This window comes from Aulonocara sp. 'chitande type north' Nkhata Bay, linkage group LG3 (genome assembly GCF_057382095.1).
Source record: "Aulonocara sp. 'chitande type north' Nkhata Bay isolate Kocher_YH1m ecotype deep benthic linkage group LG3, A_spYH_male_GT1.1, whole genome shotgun sequence".
In the NCBI taxonomy this organism is placed as follows: Eukaryota; Metazoa; Chordata; class Actinopteri; order Cichliformes; family Cichlidae; genus Aulonocara; species Aulonocara sp. 'chitande type north' Nkhata Bay.
This window is the reverse complement of record NC_141346.1, coordinates 38,476,319-38,503,612: the sequence shown is the minus strand read 5'-3', so window position 1 is coordinate 38,503,612 and position 27,294 is coordinate 38,476,319. Positions and strand designations below refer to the sequence as shown.

At 40.5% G+C, this 27,294-nt stretch overlaps 4 protein-coding genes across 7 annotated transcripts in view; 1 reads left to right on the top strand and 3 right to left on the bottom strand.

The window, feature by feature from the left end:
- The window catches only part of svep1 (sushi, von Willebrand factor type A, EGF and pentraxin domain containing 1), a 121,565-nt gene extending 115,058 nt beyond the window's left edge, over nucleotides 1-6,507 (top strand). For 2 of the 3 annotated variants that reach the window (XM_086279915.1, XM_086279933.1), the window contains 5 exons: nucleotides 186-356; nucleotides 1,603-1,698; nucleotides 2,803-2,898; nucleotides 4,100-4,193; nucleotides 6,219-6,507. In XM_086279915.1, coding sequence (XP_086136041.1) covers nucleotides 186-356; nucleotides 1,603-1,698; nucleotides 2,803-2,898; nucleotides 4,100-4,193; nucleotides 6,219-6,249 — 488 coding nt within the window. In that variant the 3' untranslated portion in view covers nucleotides 6,250-6,507. The remainder of the gene's footprint in view (nucleotides 1-185; nucleotides 357-1,602; nucleotides 1,699-2,802; nucleotides 2,899-4,099; nucleotides 4,194-6,218) is intronic. The other variant, XM_086279924.1, reaches the window with a different exon arrangement.
- A 5-nt stretch (nucleotides 6,508-6,512) lies between these two features.
- On the bottom strand, nucleotides 6,513-10,852 carry LOC147335583 (thioredoxin-like). Its single transcript, XM_086279969.1, has 5 exons — nucleotides 10,696-10,852; nucleotides 9,272-9,376; nucleotides 8,997-9,062; nucleotides 7,141-7,206; nucleotides 6,513-6,843 (listed from the first exon to the last, which is right to left on the bottom strand). The coding sequence occupies exons 1-5, from the start codon at nucleotides 10,717-10,719 to the stop codon at nucleotides 6,781-6,783; spliced, it is 324 nt and encodes a 107-aa protein (XP_086136095.1). The 5' UTR covers nucleotides 10,720-10,852; the 3' UTR covers nucleotides 6,513-6,780.
- A 1,694-nt stretch (nucleotides 10,853-12,546) lies between these two features.
- Nucleotides 12,547-16,270, bottom strand: LOC147335582 (prostaglandin reductase 1-like). The gene is made up of 10 exons (XM_086279983.1): nucleotides 16,236-16,270; nucleotides 15,856-15,918; nucleotides 15,576-15,701; nucleotides 15,415-15,460; nucleotides 15,215-15,290; nucleotides 14,138-14,292; nucleotides 13,561-13,834; nucleotides 13,374-13,479; nucleotides 12,911-13,029; nucleotides 12,547-12,822 (listed from the first exon to the last, which is right to left on the bottom strand). Exons 3-10 carry the CDS (start codon nucleotides 15,679-15,681, stop codon nucleotides 12,712-12,714), a joined length of 993 nt encoding a protein of 330 aa, XP_086136109.1. The 5' UTR covers nucleotides 15,682-15,701; nucleotides 15,856-15,918; nucleotides 16,236-16,270; the 3' UTR covers nucleotides 12,547-12,711.
- Nucleotides 16,271-22,390: 6,120 nt separating this feature from the next.
- LOC147335581 (prostaglandin reductase 1-like) lies at nucleotides 22,391-27,167 on the bottom strand. 2 transcript variants are annotated; one of them, XM_086279956.1, is made up of 9 exons: nucleotides 27,127-27,167; nucleotides 26,120-26,247; nucleotides 25,970-26,015; nucleotides 25,825-25,884; nucleotides 25,596-25,763; nucleotides 24,762-25,029; nucleotides 24,575-24,680; nucleotides 23,045-23,163; nucleotides 22,391-22,938 (listed from the first exon to the last, which is right to left on the bottom strand). In XM_086279956.1, exons 2-9 carry the CDS (start codon nucleotides 26,223-26,225, stop codon nucleotides 22,828-22,830), a joined length of 984 nt encoding a protein of 327 aa, XP_086136082.1. In that variant the 5' UTR covers nucleotides 26,226-26,247; nucleotides 27,127-27,167; the 3' UTR covers nucleotides 22,391-22,827. The 2 variants fall into 2 exon arrangements, with proteins under 2 accessions (XP_086136082.1, XP_086136072.1); XM_086279946.1 differs by lacking the exon at nucleotides 27,127-27,167 and having other exon boundaries at nucleotides 26,120-26,404.
- Between the last annotated feature and the right edge of the window lie 127 nt (nucleotides 27,168-27,294).

Below are 27,294 nucleotides of genomic sequence, written 5' to 3'. Positions count from 1 at the left end.
GATTTCTCTCTGCGGTGCACACTTTGTACTCACATATGGGGATGGACAGAAATGTTACAGCGCAATAAATTTTACAGTCTGGGTTCACTTTACAGTCAGATTGGTGCAAACGTGTCGTTAAAGAGGCAAAGCAGCAGTGTTTGTAGACGGGGGTAGCAGTGAATAACTCGTGGGTCGTTCCATAGGGGTGTCCTGTGGCCCCCCACTCCATGTGGCCAACGGGGTGGTGCGGGGGGCGGTGTTCCAGTTCGGGGACGTGGCGGTGTACTCGTGTTATGGCGGTTACACCATGGAAGGCATTGGAAGGAGCAGGTGTCTGGAGAACGGCACCTGGACGCCGCCTCCCACATGCAGAGGTAGAGCGAACGTGAAACGGAGACTCCCTGCTTCAGCTGACTTATCCTGTAACTCTTACTGCCATGCAGCTTCTCAGCTTTTGAATTCTTCCCTTACCTACTGCTGCTTACGAAACAGAGATTTTAATCTGTGAAGGTCATTAACACGTATGTGCTTGCACTCTGGTTGCATGGGTACAGTCTATGGAAGCGGCAGAAGCAGGTTTGTGGGGGTGTTTTTTGTCTTCACCAAAGGCTCTGCTCTGACAGCTCGCCCTGAAGTTTATGTGCAAATACTTTCAGAAGCCTGGATCCAGGAAGAAAAACCTCACCCTTAAACAAGAAAAACACCTTTGTATGACGGGGTTTCCTTTAAATAATTAAATTATTTCAAGGGAAATCGGGCATGTAGAACATCTGTAGATTAAGCTTTGGCGTAACATCGTCAGGAGTTTAAGAAACAGTTCAGTTTACAGTTTTATTCTGAGTAAACATGAATCACACACGCACAGTTGTGGTATGATGGGAGTGTCAGCTGAACAGGATCCAGGAATTTAGACATTGGGAAATTCCTTTTCTCAGTCGGCACAAGCAGAACAAAGATATGACCTGCAGGCAGTTTTATGACTGCGCTGCATTTGAATGAGAAACAAATACTTCACCACACTATCACATTCACACGATAGTTACCAATCTGTCATCACTGTCTGCAACTGAATTACGATGTTACGCTCTTTAATAAACGTCACTCTGAAAAAAATTTGTTTAGTGCTGTACATAAAATAAAGAAAAGGGTTATTAAAATCAATAAAAAAAAGGTCACATTTGAAAGAAAAAACATGAAAACAATCATATCAGCCTGAAATCAGGTTCCTGTTGATCAAGTACAGATACTAAAGCAGACAGTCAAACTGATTGAGCTCCACCCTGAATCCCTGTGTGAAACTCAAATGACCGTTCAGATGTTTTGCATATAAAATATGAAAACAAAGGCTGGATCCAGGCTTAGCTTCCCTGAACAGCTGCTGAGTTTGTGCTCTTTCCTGCCTCCCTGCACACACTGTTGCTGTCCTGATGTGTTTGCACTTCATTTGTTTGTGTGCGTGAGGTTAAATGGCCATTTTTGTTGAGTGTCTTCTTCACTGTATAGCTGCACGTCTGGCTTTGTGAGATATGCTCACAGAATAGTAACTCTGTGTTACAGGGACCATTTCTCTGACCTTAATTTGATATCTTTGTCCGTGTGTCTGTGTGTCCTCTCCCTAAGCGGTGTGCTGGCTACAGTGTCAGAACGGAGGTGTGTGTCAGCGGCCCAACACTTGCTCCTGCCCCGAGGGTTGGATGGGTCGCCTCTGTGAGGAGCGTAAGTATTTAATAATCGTAAACATGTTTAATTCTCCCTTTTCACGCCCTGATCGTGATCCTCAGTGTTTTATGGTCAAACAAAGGCTAACTTTTTGCAGACACTGGAGCACAGAGAAGTGTCTGTTTGTAGCTGAAAAATGACTTCTCTCTGGTTTAACAAGACAGTCCAGATGTTTCTCTCATTTTATGTGATACCAGTACTTAATCAGAAGACATAAGACAGAAATTGTGGTGCAAGAAAAAACATATGTATGACAGTCTTACACAAGAAATTCTTGCATGCAGCTCACAGCTGTCGGCCAACTTCCTGTAAAAATCACCCAAACCTAACCCTGCTACATAACATAATCTGGCTGTGGACTGATTTTCAAAATGTCCCACGGTGGAAAAGATTTAAAAACAGAGAGAATGGTATTTGTCGCATGTTCACCTAAACTACAAGTTATATATATATATATTTATAAGAGCAATGAGTCACCAAAAACCAAAACAATCGTTGTGAAACAGTCACACTGGAATTAATCAGAAGGCTTTTAAACATACTGATTAATAAAGATGAAATGGCTTTAATGGCTAAGCTGTTATTTGATGGATTGCCATGAAGGTTTTTTCTGACATTAATTTTCTCCTGATGATCAGTTTCAAGTCATTTGGAAATCCTATCTGCATACCATCAGTGTTTAGCCCAACCCAGCTGTTGGGCAAGAGGAGCTTTGGAGCACCCTTAACCTTTCATCTAGCAACATCATCAAGACATTTTGATTTTATTATTTAAGAACAGATACCTGGAAAACTACCTGACCGACCATCAGCCTCAGCTCCACTGTGTTAGTGCTAGTTAGCAAATGCTACCATGCTAACATGCTAAACTCTTACAGGGCTAGATAAAGTATGCAAGCCAGAACATTAAGTTCATTTCTTGTAGTATAAGTGATGCTGCAGTTTTTGACCTCTTCATCTAGTTTTTTGTCCACTTTATATATATGATGTCAACACGCTGAAGCTCCACGCTGACCGCATGTTTGAGATGGTTTCAAAGAGATAGGTTCATGGTGATCTTAAATACCTGCCTCCTAACGCTCTCCTCTCCTTTTCATAATAGCTATCTGCATCCTGCCGTGCCTGAATGGAGGGCGCTGCGTGGCCCCTTACCAGTGCGAGTGTCCCACCGGGTGGTCGGGCACGCGCTGCCACACCGGTGAGTTCATGTGTCAGTGAAGCGTTCAGTGCTTACGATGTACGCAAGTAAATCTCAGCAGGGTTCCCATTACAGCAGGATCATCATCATCCTAGCAACACTTAGCCCAGAGGATTTCTGCCCCCTGTAGTTGTCTATTTATTGTTAATAAGTAACCTGCTTATATATAAGCTATTATTAATTTGGTGATCTGTCTGCTGTAAGTATTTGTGGTGGAAAATTTTATACCTGGTAACAAACTAGCATAATTATGGGCTGTGTGTTTGTTTTGTTACTGCTTTGCACACTTATAGGCCATTCTCCTATAATCTCACTGGAAAACCTCCAGGGTGACATTTATTGTCACGTGCTAGCTCAGTTTAGTGTCATATATACGGTCGTCCTTAACGTGCATATCTGCAGTCGTAGCAACTCAGAATGACGGAAACACCATCAGACACCAAAATTTAGCAAGAGCCGTACAAGGAAACTAAAGAAGCATTGCCATGATTACGAAGGCTTTATAACAAACGTCCTACAGTTGGATATACGTCAGTTTATGACCTCCACCAAGGAAGTTGTGGTTTTCGTAGTGCTTGCGTGAGTGAGTCTGTGTGTAAACGCGGTAGCTCAAAAAGTTTGAGTGAATTCTGATAAAACGTAGTGGTGTAGAGTGGGGTCATGTTAGTAATCCATTAAAATCGGGCTGACATCCATCGAGCTCTTCAACATCAACTTATTGATTTATTGGCCAAAAAAATCACAAAAAGCCTCAAAACTTAGGAACTTGTTGTATTGCCAACATATATAAAGTGGCTTGTAAAGATTTAGACATATTATACCCCATTTGACCTCTGACCTTTCCTTCAACGTCAACTGATTGATCTGAAGGTCAAAGTGACAATAATGCTATATAATAAATATCACATTACTTTATTGTGACTGTGTTACGTACATCATACATACATGTACAATGTTCCTGAGTAACACAAGCTTGAACACTGAAACAAGTCCTGCACATGCACTGTTAGACAAACATCTTTATCTTTCAATTTTATTTCTTTATTGCTCAGAGTGAGCTGTCACAGCAGTGTTAATGTTTATAGTGCGAGCTGACTTCATGGTTATAAAAGATACATTTCCTCCAACAATTATCTGTTGGGTTTCCTCATCAGACACCGTACTGACGATTTCTGTCTCTTGTCTTTCTGCGTGACCACAGCTGTGTGTACGTCAGCTTGCCAGAACGGAGGCAGATGCATCAGGCCGAACAGGTGTAGCTGCCCTTCAGGTTGGATCGGACACAACTGCTCCAGGTGGTTAGACACACACACCCACACACTCGTGACATATTAGACATTATCAAACTTCCAGACAGGATAAAAGACCAAAAAAAGAGAAAATATCCGGTGAGCAGCAGTTCTCTGAGTGAAAATGCCTTGTTGATGTCTGGGTACAAAGTCCAGACTGCTTTGAGGTGATAGGAAGCAACAGTCGTTCAAATAACCACTCATTACAACCAAAGTACACAGAGGAGCATCTCTGATAGCACAGCACGTCGAAGGTTGAAGCAGACGGGCTACAGCAGCACTTCAGGCTATTTTCTTGGCACACTTTGAGCCGCTGAGTACCAGCTGCTTTAAACACAGCCTGGCTGAGTATTGTTGCTGACCATGTCCACCTGTGTATGACCACAGTGTACCCATCCTCTGATGGATGTTTGCAGCAGGATAACGCACCACATCACAAAGCTCAGATCATCTCAAACTGCTTTCTTGAAAACAACGAGTTCACTGTAGTCAAATCACCTTTACCGTCTCCAGTCCAGTGAATGGATGAGCAGCTGACAAATCTTCAGCAACTGTGTGATGCTCTCATGTCAATATGGACCAAAATTTCTGAGGAATATTTCCAGCACCATGCTCATTTTGCACTCTAATAAGTGTGTTTCCTGTGCTAAAGGTTTACAGTCGTGCTAGAAGCTCTGCACAGATGATAGGAATGGCTTTGTCGCCATCAAGCAGTAGAACTGACCTGATTTCAGCCTGACGGTGGTGCTAGAGCAAAAGTCTGAGGACCACTAAGATATTGTTATTCATCCTCTGAGGGGCGAGAATAAAACATCCTTTTTTACAGCAGGCCGGTTGGACCCAGGAACTTCAGACAACCTCAGTTATTTAGTTCATAACTTTGCATGTCTGATCATAAGACAAGTGAAAAAGCTACTTGCATGTAAAATGACATCTTTGGCAACTTAAACCCACTTGGTTACATTTCAACATGTACTTGGTATTTGAAATCTTTCAAGTTGGAGGATGTGTGTTCAAACCTTTCAAACTGTGGTTGATCAGAAAGTGAAACCAACAGGTGACCAAATAGGAGAAGTCTTGAGGCTTCTCACAAATCATCCACTAACAGGAGCCAGTCAGCTCTTAACAGCTGAGTGACTGCTACTGCTGGCAGAATATTACAAGCCGATCTCCTTTTTAGAAACAAAAAAAGTGTCCTTAAACTTGCAAAAGTTACATTTGATTTGTGCGCAACGGGATAGCTTAGTTTTTCCTATGATTCACTGACTTCTGAATTAGATTCCCCAGAATATCAGCCATGGATAGTCTGCTGTAACCTCCTGGAAGTCCACCAGAACTCCAGTGACTCATTTACAGTCAGAGTTTAGCATGTGACTAAACGACTGCTTAACAGAAAGCACAAAGAAAGAGCTAGAAGTGTGGAAATGTGGATGTTGTTCTAATCCATGAGGGTAAACCTGCAATGCTTCATAGTATGGATTTCTGGCCGTAAGTTTCAGTTTTTCCTGCTGATAGATCATCGCTGGCCACTGATACTGTACAAAAGCAGTGAGGTAACAAATAAATGACAGAAAAGTTCCTGTTTTCCCACAAACTTTGTGTCCAATCAACGAGCTCCATACTTTTTACATTAATTTCTTCCGATTTAAGCCCAGCCATGCTGCCATGCTCTCAGTTAATACAGCAGCATTATTGTATCCTGTGGAAACTGCACTTTAATATATGTTGGGATATCTCAGGGATAAAATGTGTAGTTAAACTTATTTTCACTGATGGGAAAATTTCACTGGTAAGGCCCACTTAAGATCAAGGTGGGCTGTATGTGGCCAGTTGTATCTGTTGGTTGGTGCCAATAAACTGTTATATGAATGGATGGGTGTAGTGCAACACAAAGATTTACTGCGAGCCCAAAGCATAATGCTCCCATTAAAAATTCATATAATTAATTTATCCCCACTGAGTGCATCCAGACCTTTGTTCACAGAGTTACGATGCGTTTCCACAGCTAATGACAGTTTCTTCCTTTTGCAGGAAGAGGAAGCCAGGACCTTATCATTTCTAAAGTTTCGGCTCTGTGTGAATCACGTTATGAAGGGAATCCTTGTATAGTCAACCAACACTCGTAAACGATTCACTCATCTCTCCGCAAAGCAAGAACGATTTTGTAAGATAAAGCTGTATTTTTTCATATAGAGACTCAACAGTATTAAACATATGCTGCTATATACTTGTACGATGTGTACAAACTATTGCTGTGATGGTCCATTGTATATGTGTAAACTATTCTCACATTTTTATTAAAGCATAAAATACCATCAAAGCCTGTTGAGTTAATTGCAGTTCATTTATTAAAACCACCTTGTCGAGCACATTGACATACAAAGGAGTTTAAGTAGAATTAAATTAAGTGATCGGCTTCATATTTCATCCTGTTGTTAACACAGACACACTAAACTATTATGGGATATGTGGATATTTTATTGCCTGTTTGGGATAGACTTCATAGATATGAGGAATGTACAGAGGGTAACAGCTTCTACTGTGAGGCATTTTTCCTCCTCCTTTTACAACATGGGTGTGTCAACTGGACTTCTTATCTCAGCTCTGATACTTTGTCCTTTAGCGTGTTTTCGTTGGCACCAGAGAACTCGTGTACCTGAAAGAAGAGGGTTAAAAAAAATAAATAAATAAAAATCATTAAACATTCACATTTTTCCATTTACTGAGCAATCTTAGAATTCATTGGCAAAAAGAGGAAGACCATCAAGTAATATTAAACAATCTCCAGCCAGCTGATTTAGCAACTAGCTTTTAGCAGATTTAAATGTAAGCGTTTGTACTAACAGTTCCAAAAACAAAGAGGAGAGAGTGATTTCAGCACAAATTAAAGCGGTTTTTCTGAGCTGGTCTGTGAATTAGCCAAAAAGAAACACTTAAAAACACTCCGACTTACCTTCTGGTTATTCTTGTAAAAGTGGAAGGTGGGCATGCAGCTGATTCCACAAGATGAGCTCACATCCTGAAAGACAAAGCAAAAACATCAGATGAACCGACTGTCATAAATATTAATGTCTCCCCACATGTGGGCAGTTCAGGCCAAAACATGAAAACAAATTCATTACAGAGTGCCCGAGACTCAGCCTGCCTGCATCGGACCTCTGCTTTGCCCGTTTCACCTCTGGAAAAAAAATTACTCTTAATTTGACTTTTACAGACTTAAACTACAACAAACGGCAAGGTTTGTTTATGACTGCGGTCTGTACAAAAACAAGCAGCCATTGATGGACGGTCACCCGAGTACGCTTGGATTTGTTCCAGCAGGCAGTGACTCGTTTTACGGACCTAGAAACCTATGCTGGTTAATGATCTGGCAACATGAAAACAAAGTCACACGCAGGTGACAACATTTCTCAAGAGCCAAAGTATTTACAGCTTCACTGAAATTTAAATTGAATCCATTTCAATTACTTCCGTTTTAAAAAGGTCATCAGTACTTCTAAGCCCCGTTTCCATTCGACTCTGATCAATTGGCGTTCGTGGCACTACCTAAAGTGCGTTGTCATCATCATAGCAACGCATCAGAGCATCCCACGACATAATTAATATGCGACATGAACGCTACAAAAAAGGCAGCCATCGAAGCAAGAATATACCTGCTGCTCGGTCTGTTGCTTTTCGTCAGACTCGGGGATCACAGCGTTATTTTTGTAGCCATTTCCCTTGTTGCCGGGTTTCAAAAATAGTGGTTTTAATTTTCGTGAATGAGACGCTCTCATGACTCACCAGCCAATACTACTGACCAGCCAATCGGTGACATGCAGTGTGACGACGTCATGCTAGGATCGCTTGGAACCCTGAGCAAGAAGGTACTAAAAAAGCGACCTTGTGAAAACCGTGGTGAACCGTGCAGAGTAGGTACTAATGGAAAAGGGGCTCCAGTGTATCTGCTGACTTTCCAAACATTTTAGAGGTCAGATTAATTAACAATGAGAAGTTTATTGAAGATTGACAGTTATTTCCATCTCCATATTTTTATTGTTGGAGAACCAGACTAGCTTAGCATGATTTTTTTTCTTTAAGCTTTGTTGTAGCGCCTCAGATCGCCCAACTGTCTCAAACTAATTTAGCTCTGTTCAAGTCAGCTTTCTTCTGATTTGCAAACAGAAGGTTTCATTGGAAAGTAAATGGTGCTTGCTTTGGATACCCGCTTTAACATTACAGAGCCAGGAGTAGAAAAATAAAACTGGGACCTCATTTAAAACTAGCCAAAAAAAATAAAATAATGTTTTCCAGCTTAACAGGTCCGACGTGGCATCAAAGGCTCATGTTTACAGCTTCACAGATCAGACACTACATGGAGTCTGGCCAGAGGCTGGAACACCCTGCATGTGTAAACGCAGGCCTCGAGTCAGCATGCGTGTCAGAGGGTTACCGCATGTGGCTGCAATACACCACCCTACCAGAAGCTGCAATCCCTCCATAACAGCGCAGTTACTGTTTATAACAATTATCAAGCAAAGGTTGCTGTGGTTACAAAAACCTGTGCACCGTGGTTTGTTGTTACATGAGCCAGCTGTGGTTCCTGGTGAAGGGATTGTGTATATGGCTCACAATGACTCACACCAGGTCAAAACTACAAACCTGTACAAACAAGGTGCTTCATAACTCTCCCACTAAGATTATGTCACCACAGATTCCTGGCATAGGCTCAAATATGTCTTGGGTTTGATGTGAAAGTGGAAAAGTTCATTAAATTATTATTTAAAAAAAAAAAAAAAAAAAAAAAAACAGAGTCCAACTCAGGCTTACCTCTGCCTCATCGACGTCCACCTTCAGGAAAATCACGTTCTTGTTATCGTCATCAGCCGCCATTTGCTGCAATACAGGAAATCAGTGAGTTGACCAAAATGCATGTACAGAATGTAACTGGTGCAGGTTAAATAGAGAAATTTCTAACAATCCAAGTCTTCTGTTTCCACTTAATTGCCATGGAGTCTTCCAAGTGAAATACATTTTCCTGCTTCGCACAAATACAAGTGTTTAAGAAGCAACCAAGGGTTTGCATTTGTGTTCACACCACTTACAGCAAACAGTGGGGCAATCTGTTTGCAGGGGCCGCACCATGTGGCTGTGAAGTCCACCACCACCAGCTTGTCTCCAGCTTCCTTCAGGATGCTCTGGAACTCTTCCTAGAGAAGAAAGAAGAAACAAAAACCAGACATGCTTTTAAACATGTCACAAGTATAATTTACCAGACTACGACAGCTAAAAAGCTACATTTCAGATGTTAAAAAATAAATAAAAATGCAGTTTTGTGTAAGCGTTGCTGTCCGCTTCCCTCGTGAACACTGCCCGATGCCGTTTTAACACACGGGATCCAGATTTCAGCACAACACTTTCAGTTTGGTAAATTTAGACTTCAGTATGCTGAAACATGACCACATTACTTGAGGGTTTAAACCAGAAGCAAATGATACACATCAGGTTTTTTTTGGCCTTTTGTTTAGTGCCTTTGCGTGCAAGACTGATCATTACAGAAATGAATTTCCTGTTATTCCATACACTTGAATATATTTTATGCCGCGGCAAATGAAACCCTGACGACTGTATAAAATACAAAGGTAGAGTGTTAAATAAAAAGTGGGGATTCTCGTCTCTCATGCTTCACTTTCCAACTCTTTATCAACCAGTATAGCAGTGCTGTTTTCCGAGGCTTCCTCACATTTCTCTGTAAGCTTCAGAGTTTATTTATGGCGTTTTCACCATAAAAAAAATAAATAAATAAATAAAAATAAAAACCCATGATGCATTCGTGATTTGAAGCCATAAAAACACTTGTCCTGATACTTTACAACTCGCTCTCCGTTCACTTCCGAAGCAATCATGGCACCAACAGCGGCTATAAACACTAAAGTGCAATGTCCTGGCTGAGAGAAAAGCAAACAGCCGTCCACACCTACCCATCCTGCAGCACCCAGGGAACACGCGTGGCCTGCTGTCCAGCACTTTGATAGCTCCGAGCTGTTACGTGTGCTAGCAGCCCTTAGCATCTTATCCCCGGACTATCTACCCATCAATGCGGCGTAGTTCACGCTAGAGCAGCGTGGTTTAAGTCAGAATCGACTCAGGTGGCCGACAGTTTAGTTTACTTTCCCCTAGTTTTGCTAGCGCTGAGTGCGCGTCTCGCTACAAGATGGAAGGGTGCGGCAGACTCATAGTGAAGGTTAGCTGCATCCATTTACAGTTATTCTAGCGATCAGAGAAGCAACTATACACGCTTACTCTAGATGTGTCACACACGCAGAGTGGTTTAATCCAAAACGATGCTTAACTTTGTAAGATAACGCCACAAAATTCCACAAGATGGGCTCAGCTAACATGGAGAATGAATCACGAGAGGGAAACATGCGCGCGGCTCCGGCAAAAACAGCACGGAGCGTGAAAAGACAGTAAAAACAGCATTTCAAAAAGGGAAAGAAAGTGCAGAAAGCAGCGTAAACAAACTTACCAGGTTTTTCACTTCGCGAACCATACTAACGTCCGATGAACAAGCCTCAGAGAACACAACTAGCTACCAAGTTTCCGAATGCCCTATTTTAAGCAGACACGCCGCGCTTTTAATGACAGGCGCGTACAGTTAGCCGTCAAAAGGCCGGTCAAACGGAAGTCACTGTACAGTGATTTACAAAATAAGAGCCAATCAAGGTTTCGGTCAAGGTTTGAGCGACTAAAGCGTTGGCTTTGCCGTGTCTGTAAAACGCCTTAAAATATCATTTAATTCGTCACAGAATTTATCTTAATATATAGTTTGTTTTTGTGTCGTATCGAGTATTCAAACCGCTTTCCCCCCAATGAATACGTTTATTTTGAAAGGAACGGTTTTACCTAAAAGGGTGTGAGAGAGCCGCCATTCGACATTTATCTTCTTTACATGTGTCACAAATGTTGTTTCTTCCTTTTTTCTAAAAGATGAATCAGACCGTATACACAACAAAAACGTCGTGTTTACAGTTTTGTATGTTTGTATTTAGACAATTATTGATAGGCTACTTCTAAAAAAAAGTTTTAAATTTAATATAGGATTTTTTTTATTATATGTGATTTATACAAGCATTATTAGATTTATTTATAGAGCTTGGTAACTGTTATATGTTTAAATATTTGTAGTACTTGAATTTTGCGGTTTCACTGTAATAACGAAGGTTGACCAAAGAAAGTCAGGATGACTTGACAAATTCCAGCTTTACCGTAAGTGAGTGAGTATGCGTAGCTCAAATTCACTGCCGGGAGGTAACGCCCCGTACATGATCTTTCGTCATTACGTCACCACGTCACAACAATAGAGTTGGGGGGTTTTTTCCCTGGATGTATCGAGCTGACCTATGAGTGTTATTTATATATGTGCGTGCAGAAAGGCAGAGCAAAAGCACGTTGGCTTTACAACTACATTTACATTTCTATTTTTTCCCTCAATCCAGGCACCAAATGTTAAGTAGCAACAGTGAGTCTTATGCACTTTGGTATGGAAATATAGACATTTGCATTCCTCGGTGATTTCCCATTAAACTCTTTCCAGATGACCTCACAGGTGAGGAGCTTTCAGCTCCACAAAGTAACTTCTTGCGAGACTTCTCATAACTTACCATTTACTTGAGACACGCACACACTAACTGTCTGAATAAATACATTAACCTGTAATGATGATAATATCAGGATGTGAGGCAAATAACATGGTTTATTTTGCATCAAAATTTCTCTATATTCAGAAAATATTTGGTGGTGCTAACAGTTTTGTGTATTAATTTAATGTGTTTTATCACATCTGTATAATTTCTGTGACTGGTGTATGGTACTGTAAAGTACTGCTTCTCTTCAGAGTGCCATTACTCATTAGTGTTTTGGCAGTTGCCTATATAGGCCTAGGACCCCCAGATGCATAGAAAACTCTTAGCCCTGTAGGTGCACAGAGTCCTGGTACTATAAATGACTATAACAGATTTACAGCAGCATGTGTAACCATGGAGCTCACCCTCAACACAACCTTATGAAATTCTAATGGCCATCTAAAAATACAGCCTGTTTCCTGATCAAACAGGAGTAATTGCAGTCTAAAACATGAGCACATGGAATGATGAATGAATGCAGCAGCTACAGAGCTCCACGTCTTACCCTGGGATTTGCTTACGTGACAGAATAAGAATCCTGTGCACAGAGCCATCAACTCTTTCTCTCTTCATCAGTGAAACTGCCCTCTGCGACGCACTTTCTCCTGGACGATGAGGATGGCAGCACTGTGCAAATCACCAAAACCTAACAAGTTAAACAACCACTGCTGGTGTTTCAGGGTGCATTTATCATTTGTTGTTATCAGTCTCAGTCAATCGCTATAAAACAGACTAAACCACAGTGGCTTATTGTGAATATAACAATTTATTACTAAATCTGTCATTCATATGTAAGGTTGTTTAAAATTATATCAGTTATTAGTAATGCTGGCTCTCTTGCATTGAACTCTTGTTTCTCCTCAGACTGCGACGACGGCCTTGCCAATGTTTTCTCCCCGCATCATCCCCATAAAAGCAGCCGGCATGTTTTCAAAGCCTTTTGTGACGTGCTCCCGACACCGCAGTTTGCCCTGTGCACACACATTAAACGGATCAGAAATAAGTGTATATGTTTACTTAAAGGAAATCATCCAGCATCATAAAAACTAAATAACTAACCTCTTTCACCCATGCCAAGAGTCTCCTAAGGGTTTCAGGGTGCTTGTGCTGCCACCTGGTTATCAAGAAGCCCTCCATCTTCAGTTCCTTGATGATCATAATGACATAGGGGTACAGCCCTAAAAGAAAGATAGTTCAAAATAAAAATATGACTTTAACATAAACTCCAAGGAAACAACAATTTATGTCTTTGACTGTCTTGTGGCGCCACAGCTATTAGGGATCTTCAGCAGTGCAGCAGCTCCCTCTAGTGGAAAAAGGCATTAATACCTGAGACATTGCTGTGAGTGTGTTGACTGAATTTCACTAATATGGAAAGGTTGTTAAAACTTGAAGGATTTCCTCTTGCAGTACTACTTTAAATGTATATTCCTTGTGCTGTGGTGCAGATCCTGTCTGAAGGTAAAGTCAGAAAACCTTCAAGATTTTTGAAAATAAAAAGTAAATTAGGGCAGTAACACACCTGTCTGGGGTTCACTGTCATTGTAGGTGGAGATACTTCCACACACAGCTATTCTTCCAAAGTTCTTCATCTGCTGCAAGACAATGAATGAAGAAGGGCCTCCCACCTAAAAATCAAAGATCGAGAGAAGAGCTCAGCAGTGATTAAATATTACATGCAAGCTTGAAACTGCACCACCACTGCTCACGTTCTCAAAGAAGCAATCGTATCCTTCAGGTGAAGCCTTCCTCAGAGCCTCCTCCAGGGAACCCACAGTTTTGTAGTTGAAGGCCTCATCAAATCCCAGCTCTTTGAGGTAAGCCACTTTGGCATCAGAGCCTGCCGAGCCCACCACCTTACAGCCCTTGATCTTGGCGATCTGTCCCACCACGGAGCCCACCGCTCCAGCTGCAGCGTTCACCAGCAGGGTCTCACCTTTCTGGAGTCCCAACACTTCTTCTATCCCATAAACAGCCGTCACTCTGCAGAGAAACAGAAACAGTAAATCCAGCTGTTTTGTTTCATTTTGGACTTAAAACTCTTTGGGCTTCATATAAACTCTAATTACTTTTTTTTTTTTAAAGGTAATTAATTAGTGCATGTATAATGACTTCAGCTCACAAGCAAGAGAAAACACCTGGAAATTCCTACTTTTTCTTAAAAGGCTATTTCTGCTTATTACTAACTCTGTTGTCTATTAGCACTTTTAGCTGTGAACTAAGAGCAAATGAACTTTAAAATGCTAAATTCATATGATCCATGCAGGTGACTTAAATCTGTCTTACCCGGGCATCCCGATGGCACCCAGAGCCAGAGACAGGGACACATCTTTAGGCCACTCAGGCAGGATGGGATATCTGTCACGTCTGTCTATCATAGCCTCTAAAAAGAGATGTAAATTCCAGGTCTGAAAATAAAGCCAGTGCCTTAATGTTGTATTCTTTTTCCTGGCCAATAGAGGGCAGCCTTGTTTTTGGAAATAGCCGGCCCACAGCAGTGATTCCCAAAGTGTGGACCAAGCACCCCTGGTGGACTGTGAAGGTACTGCAGTCGGACTTATTGCGTTTGTCTTGAAGTTCGTCCCAGTGGCAGGTACATTGAGTACAAAGCAATAATTTGGCAAGTGTTGCTAAAGAAGGTCATCAGGTTAAAGTGCAATTTACTCAACAGCCACACTAAAATGAATCTGAGCACTTATCTAAATTCACCTTAGGTTCAATCATCAAAAACTGTAAGCAAATATTATTGAAGATGGATGGCAGCCTCGGTAATGTGCTCTGTTGTAGTTCCTTTGTTTTCATTAGTCCACTGTTTTTGACTGACTGCTTTAATCAGTGTAGAACTGCAAATCAGTTCACCCACATCAATTTTCCAGCATTTTGCTCAGAGTTTTTCTGAACTCTTTACCCGATCTATGCTTCTCCACTGAATCTATGTAGAGCCTTACAACATAGCCTCTACATAGCTTTGGTAATAAACAGCAGATGATCGCGGTTTCATTTTTCAGTACACATCAGAATCACATCACAACAGATAAAAGGAGTTTCCGACCGTTAGTGTGTGGGTGATCGTGGCAAGAGTTGGCAGTTCGCCTTGTAATCGGAAGGTTGCTGGTTTGAGCCCCGGCTTGGACAGTCTCAGTCGTTGTGTCCTTGGGCAAGACACTTCACCCGTTGCCTACTGGTGGTGGTCAGAGGGCCCGGTGGCGCCAGTGTCCGGCAGCCTCGCCTCTGTCAGTGCGCCCCAGGGTGGCTGTGGCTACAATGTAGCTTGCCATCACCAATGTGTGGATGACTGAATGTAGTGTAAAGTGCTTTGGGGTCCTTAGGGACTAAGCGCTATACAAATACAGGCCATTTTACCATTTGTGTTTCGTACTTGGCTACTTGACTTCCAATCATCACATCTCCCTCCTTCATGCTGATTTTGCTGAACAACCTGTTGAGACCAGCAATGTGTTATAGAGGATATGTTTTAGCTTTTGAGAACAACAAAGTATTTTTATCAGAAGTCTTAATTATAATGAAAATAACTGAAATAAGTTGTTCTGTTCTCTTCCCACCTCATGTATGGGTCAACACTGAGAAACACCGCTTCCAGTAGCACCTCTGCAAACAGAAGCGCACACATTTAAAGCGCTACGTGTGTAATTTTTAAGAAACACTAAAGAGCATGCATTCCTGCTCAAGCCATAAGTAAAGAGAAGAAACAAACTCGCCTTACCTCCATCTTTGGGCTCAGGGAGTTCCTCCACCTTCAACCCAAAGTTGCTTTTCTTTGGGAAGCCATCAAAATACTTAGTCATTACCCATGACTTAGCTTTGACCATGATTCTTCTCTTTATGGCAGCTGCAAAAAAGATTTTCCTTTAGTGTTATCAAACTCAAAGGACAGAAATGCTGTGTCATCCAGAACTGTGCAAATACAAGTTTAATGAAAAAGCTAAAGAATAACTATTTTTATTACACATTTACTCGGTGTAATACTGTGTATGTGGTACTACCTTTATTTATCCAGACTTCACGTCAGCATTGTTGCGGCTCAACCAACCAATGGCCGCGGCAGGCTAAACATGAGGACACAGATGACACGCAACAATAAACACATAAAATACACTTCTGTACCATTTGCTCCTTTTATTCCACATGCAACTGTCCAATATACAAATCAGTGCCTGGGATTAACTATTAAACAAATGCACAGATTGCACAAACAAATAACTGCAACTCACCAATAACTGCACTAACTACTATGTCAAATTACAACTTGGTCTATGGTATCAATTAGTGCACAAATATACAAAAACCATTACGTTCCAGTTAAAATACATCAAAATCATTCAAGCTGCGGCCAACAGAAAGTTTTGCCTCATGCTCACCCTACCTTTCTGCTCATCAACATCAGGTGGCGTGAACAGGTGAGTGCAACCACATTTATCATCTACCACACCCATGAGACACGCCCCACACCCGTGCACCAATACAGTGAGTCCATTTAAACCAACCCACTTAGTCAAACAGGAACAACTCATATGGCTCCTACAAGCATATTATCCACCATTGATGGTTTACAGTCTGCCAAAAACTTTCTCTGGTGCCCTGAAAACCTCACCTTTGTCTCCCTTTCTTTAAGTTGCATTAACAACAATAATGAGAGAAAAAAACACAGAAGAAGAGTTGATGTCTTCTACTACTTTTTTCCAAACACTTTAGGCAAAGAAAAGAGAGACCACCTAAATTAAATGTAATTATCACATACTTATTAAAAGCTAGCTTCCAATATATTAAGTTTCTAATAAGGCCAATGACCAGGTAAAGCATGTGGCAGTGTTTCTATTTAACACAAGCTACCTTGTTATTTCTTTAGAAGGACAAGCTAATAACTTTATTTTCAAATATAAAGCCAAACTAGATTTTACCATTTACCAGGCCACTAATCTGTTTTACGGCGTTTCACTTTCACAATAAAACTCGTATCTAAGCACAATTTTTAACAAATGAAATATTGGTTAAATCTAAAAGCAGTTTGCTTATGTTAAGATTTGACGTTAACAGCTGCACATTCAGGAAGAGTTTAGGCTCTTATCTAATGGCTGCAAATCTCACTTTTCCATTATAAACGAACAACAATACATTTCACTGAGAGATTTTTATATAAGGTTTTTAACGCTGTAGGGTTAATTTTTAAGTAACATGAGCTGAGAGGCAGCATGTAAACAGGGTATTAGTGATATGAACGCTAGGCTAACACTGGCCAGCTAGGAAGTTTATAAACTGAGTAAGAGTAAATATTTACTCACCAAATCAGTGTAGAATCAAACAATCTCTTGAGCTGAAGCTTCTCCTGCTGCATCCAGGTTTGCTCAGCATAGCCCATAAAAAAGTAGCTGCCATGAACATGTGGACTGATCTGTGTAGTGATGCGCGAATCATGAACGAATCGTTCAATACTCGAGAATCACTTTACTGACTCATGAATCATGATTCACAAGCCCAACTGACTCATCCACGTTGCTCAGAGGCGGAGCCAGACATTTGAAACACCCGGGGCTTAGCCCTAAAGGGTGGTATGCATGTGGGATTTTTTTCTTTTCTTTTTTTTTTTTTTTTTGGGGGGGGGGTAGAAATGACTGAGATCAATAGGCTCTGTTTTGAGTTTTGTTCAAAAAAGAATGACTTCATATAGGAAAAAATATATCAATATATCACACCTTAAGCTAGGTTTTTAATTAAGCAGCAAGGCAGAACAAAGTCAGGGCTGTATCAAGACACAGGGACTAAACCCCAATTCAACCAGACCCAGAACTGATCCGGAATTAAAACAGGACTACAACAGTTCAAAATCAGGACTACTGAGGACTTAACCAAGACAGAATCAGAAACAGAACTAGATGATAGTAGCACTAAAAATCATCATAGACCTGCACTACACTTATTTTTTAATTCTACCAAAGTACAATATTTAGATTGAGAAAAGTTTATATAATTATTTAGCCTTGTTGTGCAAACAAGCCTGCATAACTTAATAAATATAGAATTTGAAAAATAACAAACCTAAAAAGAAACACTAGGTACGAGATACATGAGGACCTATGATACGGTGATACTTTTGGTAAACAACCATTTGACTAACATGTGTGTCTCACCCGCTCTTGTTCATCTCTGCTCCTCTCTCTCCCTCTGACAATCAAGCCAAACACCAACATCATCAAATATACAGTTGAAACCAGATATTTATGTACTCTTCAGATAAAAACACTTTTTTAATTGTAACATCAAATCAGACAAAATGTTTATTTTTTTAGATTGATAAATATAAAAAACATAGTTGTTAACCCTGGATGGCCCTTAAAAATGCATCCCTTTAGAGCCCTGGGGACCAAAAATGGTCCCGCCCCAAAAGTGCAATAAAAAGATTATATATTCATATTTTTTTCCACTTTAAATTGGTCAGTCTTTTAAAACTACTTCTCCCTGAAATATTCATATAAAGTTTTAATTATATTTTCGTTGTTTTAACCCTTTAAATCCCAGTTTTATTACATGAGCGCCCTGTTTTTTAGCCCCAAAAAACAAAAAACTAAATATTTTCCAAAAAAACCATTTGAAGTAATATTTGTTTGTTATTATAATTAGGCCTTTAGATGGACTAAAGATTGGCACCAACAGTCATTTCGATCGCCTTTTTTTTTTTTTTTCAGGACCAGAAAATGGTCTCCAGGCGGCAAATGCTCCTCCTCTAGGCCGAAATAAGTGCATGTTGCCGGGGTAAGTCGCGACGATCACCGGGGCACGATCACCGGGGACTGCTTTTTCCAGCCCACACGTCCGATACCACGTGACAACAAATACGTCATTTCCTGTTGACTAAAAAAAAATGCACCCTCTCCAAGCAGCCCGCTGTTTTCCAGCAGGGATCAAATGTGGAGCAAGGGCGCCACCCGGTGGACAAATAAAAAAATTACAACTCTAAGGCTCATAGACCAAAACGAAACGGAAACATAAGTAATCACCAAGACATTAACGGTAATAATTCTGCAGTGAAAAATAGCGTTTATAATGGAAGTCAATGGGCCAAAAATGGTCCCTAGGGCTCTAAGAGGATGTGTATTGTTAGCTTAGCCACTGAAGCTAATTTAAGGAAGTCAGACTTGAATTTTGAAATGAAATTATGCCAAACTTTTTTTTAGAGAATTTGGCTATATTCCATTCAACACAGTGCAAATGGCTTGTAACTGAAAAACTAAAGGGACCAAAAATGGTCCCAGGGCCAAAGAAGGGTTTAACTTTAAGAGTAAAGAGAGAAATTATCTGTATTTCTTAATTGCAAATGGCACCAAATTGTATTCAAAATTGAGCCACACTTATGGAGCTCCACAGTTCTTTTCCTGGTGTTTTGGTTGACATCTCTTGATGTTCCCATGTCACAGAAACAGGCTCTGTGTTTTTCCTTATATGCATCCACAGCTGTGCCACCAATTTACTCACATGGACTCTACTAACCTGTCAGAAGCTTCTTCAGCTCAGAATGGAATCGTCTGGAGTTTCTTATTAATTAACAATAAACTTAGTGTATATGTGCTCCTAAATTTGATGAAAGTGATTAAAGTAGACAGCTCCCTCTTTTTATTCTGACATTTAACTAATTCAAAAGATACTTCAACATTTATTTATCTAAAACAAAAGTTTACTCTAAATTGATGTTTAACAGTAAAAAAAAGTTTTTATGTTTTCTCCATAAAGTGTATGTAAATATCTGGTTTAAACTGTGAATATACTGCTGTGTATTGAAATTCCTCTTGTTTTGCATAGATATACTGAACAACATCCGAAGCATAATATATAAAATAACATCTACCTGAGTTTTTTCTTTGAAAGAAGCTCCTTATGTCCATTGTTGTGTTCATCAGTACACAACTGAAACCGATTTAGAGAGTTTGTTTAGCTGTGGAGGGTAACAACTGAAAATATGAAATGTAAGCTAAGACTCTAAAAAATCAGCATTGCTGTTCGGCTTTTTATTTATCCATTTGTTGATTCACTCGAAGAGCAAGTAACGCAACCAAGTGATCAGTTTGATATCAATCTTTTGTGATACACCGTCATATTTACATTATTAGTTCAGTACGAATGATTTGCTTTGGTACCTGGTCAAACTTAAGCTCTCCTCTGTCTGCAGCAAACTCGCAGGCAGCAGCTTCTCCCCCCTCGCTCACATGGGTGCTGTGCTCAGTCGCCTAGTGCCTGAGCTCGGATCATACCAAAATTAGGGGGAATTTACGACGGTGCGCTCTGTGCTTCGTGTGTTGTTTTTGTTTTATACAGTTGTCAGTCAGGCATCTAGCTAACAAATTACACTCCAAAAGACCCCATGCTTCTGAAAAAATGACCCGGGCTTAAGCCCAGTAAGCCACCCCCCGCTCCGCTGATGGTTGACTCCAAATCTCCCGAACACTATGTCGATTTGAAAACGCAAGACCGAAACAGCGAGACCAAGACCGAGACCAAGACAAAAGTCAGTCGAGACCAAGATGAGACCAAGACCACGTAAAAGTGCAAGACCGGTCTCGAGACATCCAACTCTACTGGCTTCATGGACAGATAGAGCTGGGTGTCATCTGCATAGCAGTGAAAATGTATGCTATGTCTTCTAATGATGCTGCCTAAGGGAAGCATGTATAATGTAAACAGAATTTTAGAAATGTTTTTGCTCTTTTTTGCTCTATAAAATTGTTTGTTTGTTTTTTTTTAGAATCATTCATCTTAGCAGTAGGATTTACATGAAAAGAGAAACAAATTAAATTTGAGTGAAAATGTACATTTTTTTGCACTCTCTGGTCGACTGACTCAGTGAATCAAATGACTCAAAAAATCGATTCACTTTGGTGAGTGACTCATTAAAACTCGAATCAGTAAAAAGAATCAAATTTACCATCACTAGATCTGTGTGCGGAAGGAGGAAAGCAGTGACATGGCATTTTCAAACCATATAATTTTATCATTCCGCTGAATGGATCCTGCCCTCTGTCCGTTTCTCTACAGAGTAAATGTACTTAGTTACATTCTACCACTAAAAAGCAAAATTTTCAGCTTACTTAGTTTTTCTTATTCAAGCAAACTCAAATAAACTGAGTTGAGTCAGTTAATTAAATAAATATTTATTACACATGTAATTAATTAATTACACATTAATTAACTGACAAAGTCAAATGGACTAATCATGCATGTAACTGTGTCACTATATATCAGCATTAACAGGACCTCAGTTTGGTATTTCAGAAAGTTGCTGATCTCAGACCTGCACAGCTTCTATTTTCAACACTGAATACACTCAGCTGCATGAGGACATGATGTTTTTTTTGTTTGTTTGGTTTTTTTGTTGTTTTTTTTTGGGGGGGGGGGGGGGTTGATACAATTAAATAATACCTTATGGAGGTCAAAGGTTGAAGGTCACTTGTATATTGAACTAAAAACTTCTGATCTGGAATTCTTTCATAGTGTTTTTTGTTAATAGTGTGTTATTTATCAGTAATCCAGAGTCATCCATACCAGAGTAACCAGAGAGGATACTATCTATTTAAATATATAACTTCCTACAGGACTGAATATATCTTTATGTAAAAGTCCGGAGCCTCTGAGGATTATCTAAGTACTTCTACCATGACACAAACCAAAGGCCTCCATCACAGTGTTCATGAAATGCTGAGATTAACCATCTTCTGGGGCAGGTCTACAGTGGAGTGCTGAAGATTTCCCTGTGAGGGAGCTGGTGGTGATGAACAGGAGTTTCTCCTTGATCCCTGCAACGAGCTTTAGTCTTCCTGATGTTTCTGAAATGAAGCCTCTCTCATGGGTCAACAGAACTTCTGGCACAGGACAGCTGTGATGAAATAAAAGGACCTCTGGACCCAGGAAACCAGCCTGGTCCTGATGGTCTTCCTCACTAGTTTCCCCCCAGGGTGAATGTAGCTGTCTATACATTTTTTTGAGGAATTCTACACATGTTATTGCTTTTGCGTAGAAGGTCATACGGTTATAAAATATCAGAAAATATATCCTCTGTGCATTTTTTTTCTTTTACATGTTCTATTTGTTATATACTTTGGAGTTAATTATTTATTTAGTATTTGGGCAGACATGTCCTCTGTTTGATTGTTATTGAGAAGGAGATCTTGCTAGATGTGTGGTTCTTTGTCTGTTTTAAAATACAATTGTTTAATTATTCTCTCGGCACGCATATACGAACCCCTCCAAAGCACCTCCAAAATTCAGTTTGACACACAAGCTTGTGGCCTCTAAGAGGACTTCTTTTAATTCTGCTGATGCTTCTAAGCTATTAAAAATGAATTATTAGTTTTTGTAGATGTATTCAATGTAGTACGTTGAACCAAGAGGGGAAAAATGTGGTTTAATGTCAAAAGAGTTGGTCTGAGCTGCTTCCTGGTGGATTTCTCCATGAGAAAATATGAAATATGTCACTTTATCTGCAATCGATACATAGATCGATAGATAGATAGTCTGAAGCCACAAGGATCAGGGTAAAAGAAAAAACTTTATTGTCCTCAGACTTCCAGACAATACAAAGCACTTGGTCAGTTATGTTGTAGTAAATCCACACTGTTCACCACAACAGAGCAAAAGCCTTGATCACCACTTTCCTCCTTGTAAAGACATATTTGAAAACTACACATTAAAATGTTTCAGACCAGAAACAGTTCAGACATAGTTTTACTGATCTGTTATGAAGTAATGCTGTTTAGATTAGAAATCACATTTCTTTGAATGACTAAACTATGAGATTAAATCCCAGCGTTGCTTTAATCTTTGATATGACTGTGATTACAAAACTAATCAAGAAGTTGAAATATTAATGTGAAATTATTGTGTTCTATGATTATTGATTAATCCTTCATTAATTGATAGATTGTGTAATAATGGCAGTTATTAGTAATGCTGGCTCTCTTGCATTGAACTCTTCAGACTGCGACGACGGCCTTGCCGGTGTTTTCTCCCTGCAGCATCCCCATAAAAGCAGCCGGCATGTTTTCAAAGCCTTTTGTGACGTGCTCCCGACACTGCAGTTTGCCCTGTGGACGCACAATACACAGATCACAAATACAATACATCACAACAGAAACACAGGTAACTGATGTTTATATCTTTTTCTCTTTGATAAAGGACTAAATAGCTGACCTCTTTCACCCACGCCAACAGTCTCTTGAGGGTCTCATGGTTCTTGTGCTGCCACCTGCTGTATATGAAGCCCTCCATCTTCAGCTGTTTCAGGATCACAGTGAAATAGGAGTACGGCCCTAAAATACAGATCATTTAAGAGAAAAATGAAACAATGAAACTACAGTTCATATCTAAAATAACTGTCTGTGTGCCTCCACAGCTCTTATGGGTCTTCAGCAGGACAACATCTCCCTCTAGTAGAAAATGGGAAGAAACCAGGGCCATCCCATAATATCACTGTCTCCGCCTTTGCTGAGTGCTACTTAGATACAGTTAAAGCTATAATGAAGCCCTACAGTTTAGTAGGCCTAATTAAAGAGTTTAACACCAAAATCTATAAAAACCTGCTGTAGTCGGTGGATCAAAGGGACATGAACAAGTCACATTATCTCTGAGGATCTTTAGCTCAAAAACCCCCGAAAGTTGATTCTGTTCATCTTGACAAAGTGTTTTCAGTGGGAGAAATGTTTCATCGCTCATCCAAGTGACTTCTTCAGTCTCAGCTGACCGCAGGTTTCTCCAACCTCGCACAATGACTGAAACCAGCCCACTGAATGAACAATGGGCTGTGAGGTCAGTTCCTTGGTCATTAATATGCAAATTGTCATGACCATTGAGCAACAACCACTGATCATAGCTCATTGATCAAAGCCCACTGATCAATGGCCATGAGTACCATTCACAGAGAGTTGGGGAATGTCTGCAATCACAGATGGTGACAGATGTATCCTTAGGCCCCCTCCTTGATTCAGAGATGGTCTTTCCCTTTTCACGTAAACGGCCTCCTTGACTCCGCGCTCAAACCAGCGTTCCTCCCTGTCCAGGATGTTACATCCTCATCATTGAAAGAGTGTCCACTGGCCTGTAGGTGCAAATAGACTGCAGCGTCCTGGCCTGATGAGGTGGCTCTTCTCTGTTGTGCCATCCGTTGTTTGGGTTCCCCGATGTATAAATCCTGGCAATCCTCCTGGCACTTGACAGCGTACATTATGTTACTCTGTTTGTGTCGGGGGACCTGATCCTGGGGGTGGACCAATTTTTGGCGCATCGTGTTTTGGGGTTTAAAAGCCACAGATACGCGATTTATAGAAAAATGCATCTCAACGGCTCCGATACTCCTGACACATAAGGCAGGGTTCCCTATGCCCGGGCTGGTCTGTGAGTCGTTTGGTACTGGGCCGCAAGAGTTGAGGCTTGGGTGTGAAATTTATGTTTTTCAAATCTTCTTTTTGGTACTGGTTTTATTTTGTTGTATTTATCTGCGACACCTTAAAGGCCGCTCTGTGAAAATATTATCTTTAAAGTAGGTTGCTTAACCTTAAACTGGTTGTGTAGCCAGATTTACACTTTTATAAAGATGAATTTCCAGGAAATATCTAGTATAGATGTATAAGTCAGTCTCAGTATTATTTTTATTATTTCCTATGAAATAGTCTGTATTGAGCTCATGTCTTTGACAAGGAAAAGTAAATTAGGGCAGTAACACACCTGTCTGGGGTTCACTGTCATTGTAGGTGGAGATACTTCCACACACAGCTATTCTTCCAAAGTTCTTCATCTGCTGCAGGACAATGAATGAAGAAGAACCTCCCACCTAAAAATCAAAGATTGAGAGAAGAGCTCAGCAGTGATTAAATATTACATGCAAGCTTGAAACTGCACCACCACTGCTCACGTTCTCAAAGAAGTATCCTTCAGGTGAAGCCTTCCTCAGAGCCTCCTCCAGGGAACCCACAGTTTTGTAGTTGAAGGCCTCATCAAATCCCAGCTCTTTGAGAAAAACCACTTTGGCATCAGAGCCTGCTGAGCCCACCACCTTACAGCCCTTGATCTTGGCGATCTGTCCCACCACGGAGCCCACCGCTCCAGCTGCAGCGTTCACCAGCAGGGTCTCACCCTCCTTTAGACCCAACACGTCTTCTATCCCATAAACAGCCGTCAGCCTGCAGAGAGACAGAAACAGTAAATCCAGCTGTTTTTCCTCAATTTTGAGCTTCATATAAACTCTAATTACGTTCATCAAAGGGTCATTAGTAAGTGCATAGATGGTGACTTCAGCTCACCAGCAAGCCAAAACATTTGACTTACCCACTTACTTTCTTAAAAGAAGACTTTTTTCTGCCCATGATTCACTCTATTGTCTATTAGCATCAGTTTACACCTTAGAAATGCCATTCATCGTCATGATAATCATCAACCATGTCAGTTTCTTCCAAATTAATCATCCTAACCAGCATTTGTTAAGAAGGTTTATTGGACTCTTTTATGCAATGCTGATCACATATGAGAGTAAAACTCAGTAACTTCTTGAAACCTCCTTAAGCTGCTGTAAACAAAGTCTTACATCACTGACATGAATCCAATATGTCCTGTCTCAATGTGCATTTAAGATTCAGCTGATAAAACTTCACATCGATCTACCTGCTGGAAAAGTCAGAACATCCTGCCATGATTTATCGTCCAATAGAAAATGACTTTGATCCATACAAGTTACTTAAATCTGTCTTACCCGGGCATCCCGATGGCACCCAGAGCCAGAGACAGGGACACATCTTTAGGCCACTCAGGCAGGATGGGAGTGAGGCCGGTCCCATCACTGAGCGTGTGGGTTCTCCACCCGCTGTCACTCACAACGTGGCTTCCCACAGGAAACGCTGGATTTTTACTCTGGATCACTCTAAAGGAAAACATTATTAGTAGTAGTCGTTGTCGTATTATACGAACAGGTAAACACTTACTTGGCCACTTGTTCTCCAATCATCACACCTCCTTCCTTCATGTGGATTTTGCTGAGCAGCCTGTCAACAGTGTTTTACAACAGATTCATATCAGCAGTGTTACTATGTAAAATATATTTTAAAATCCTCTATATTCTCTGCTCACCTCATGTACGGGTCAACACTGAGAAACACTGCTTCCAGAAGCACCTCTGCAAACAAAAGTAAACTCATTTAAAGTGCTCGATGCTAAAAGCCTGACATAAAAAAAGAGCATGAACTCCTTAAGCAAATAGAAATAATAAAGCTATCTTGCCTCCATCTTTGGGCTCAGGGAGCTCCTCCACCTTCAGCCCAAAGTCGCTTTTCTTTGGGAAGCCGTCAAAGTGCTGAGTCATTACCCATGACTTAGCTTTCACCATGATTCTTCTTTTTTTACGGCAGCTGTAAAGAAATATTGTTATTAAACTCATAGTAACAGACATTAAAATGCTGAGTATCCAGGTTAGAAATTCAAAAATCCTTATCCTGCACACACACACATTTACACACAAGTGCTTTGAGAGTAAAAATATTACTGTATAAGTACTTCTCCATTCACCATTCAGTCTTTACAACTGCATCAGTGAACTGACACCTTGTGTCTCTATGTGATCACCTTTGTGATATTTGTGGAAAAGATTCATGTCTATAAGTCTGTTTTAAATGCTTTACATTTTATTACTTTTATAAAGAACTTAAACTGTGTAACAAACAGCAACAGCAATATGTGTAATTGTGCTCATAGTTCAGTCTGATTGTTTTGGAAACACTGAAAACGTTTCCGTACAAAGAGCCTGAAGATATGGAAAGACTCCAAGGCTTGTGGCCTCTAAGAGGACTGCTTTGAATCCTAATTTCAGAGACTCAGTAAACTTTTTTTAATTTAAGGTATTCAAATGCAGCATGTTGAATGATGGATTTATGCTTAACATGTGGTCTGGCCTCCATCCAGCTGAATTATATTATTAACAAATAATTAAAAGTGAAACAACAAAACTTGAAAAATGTCACTTTATGTGCAATGAATGAGTAAAGTGGGAATAAGTCCATTCACCATTTACATAAAACAAGTTCAGATGTTACGACCACATCAGTGAACTGACACTTTACAGTGAATAAAAGCGAACGCCGTGGTGGAGCATCAACTATTTCATGGTCAGAGTGAGATAACATCGACCCCCTGCTGATGTTTGCTGCTCAGCCTCAGAGTTACCTCCTCCAGTAAAATCACGCTTGATGCAGTTCAGAAACAAACAGCTCTCTCTCCTCTGTGTGACTTACCGCTCGCCTTTCTTCACAGAGAAATGCTGGAAGCTGTGGAGCGAGAGTGGGTAGAAGTGAGCAGAGGCAGCTCTGCAGACGCTTAAGAGGAGAAAGGAGTGGGAGACGTGCTTTTAATGTTCAATCTTATTGGCCGAAGGTTTAGCACACCATTTGAGGTGTGACAGA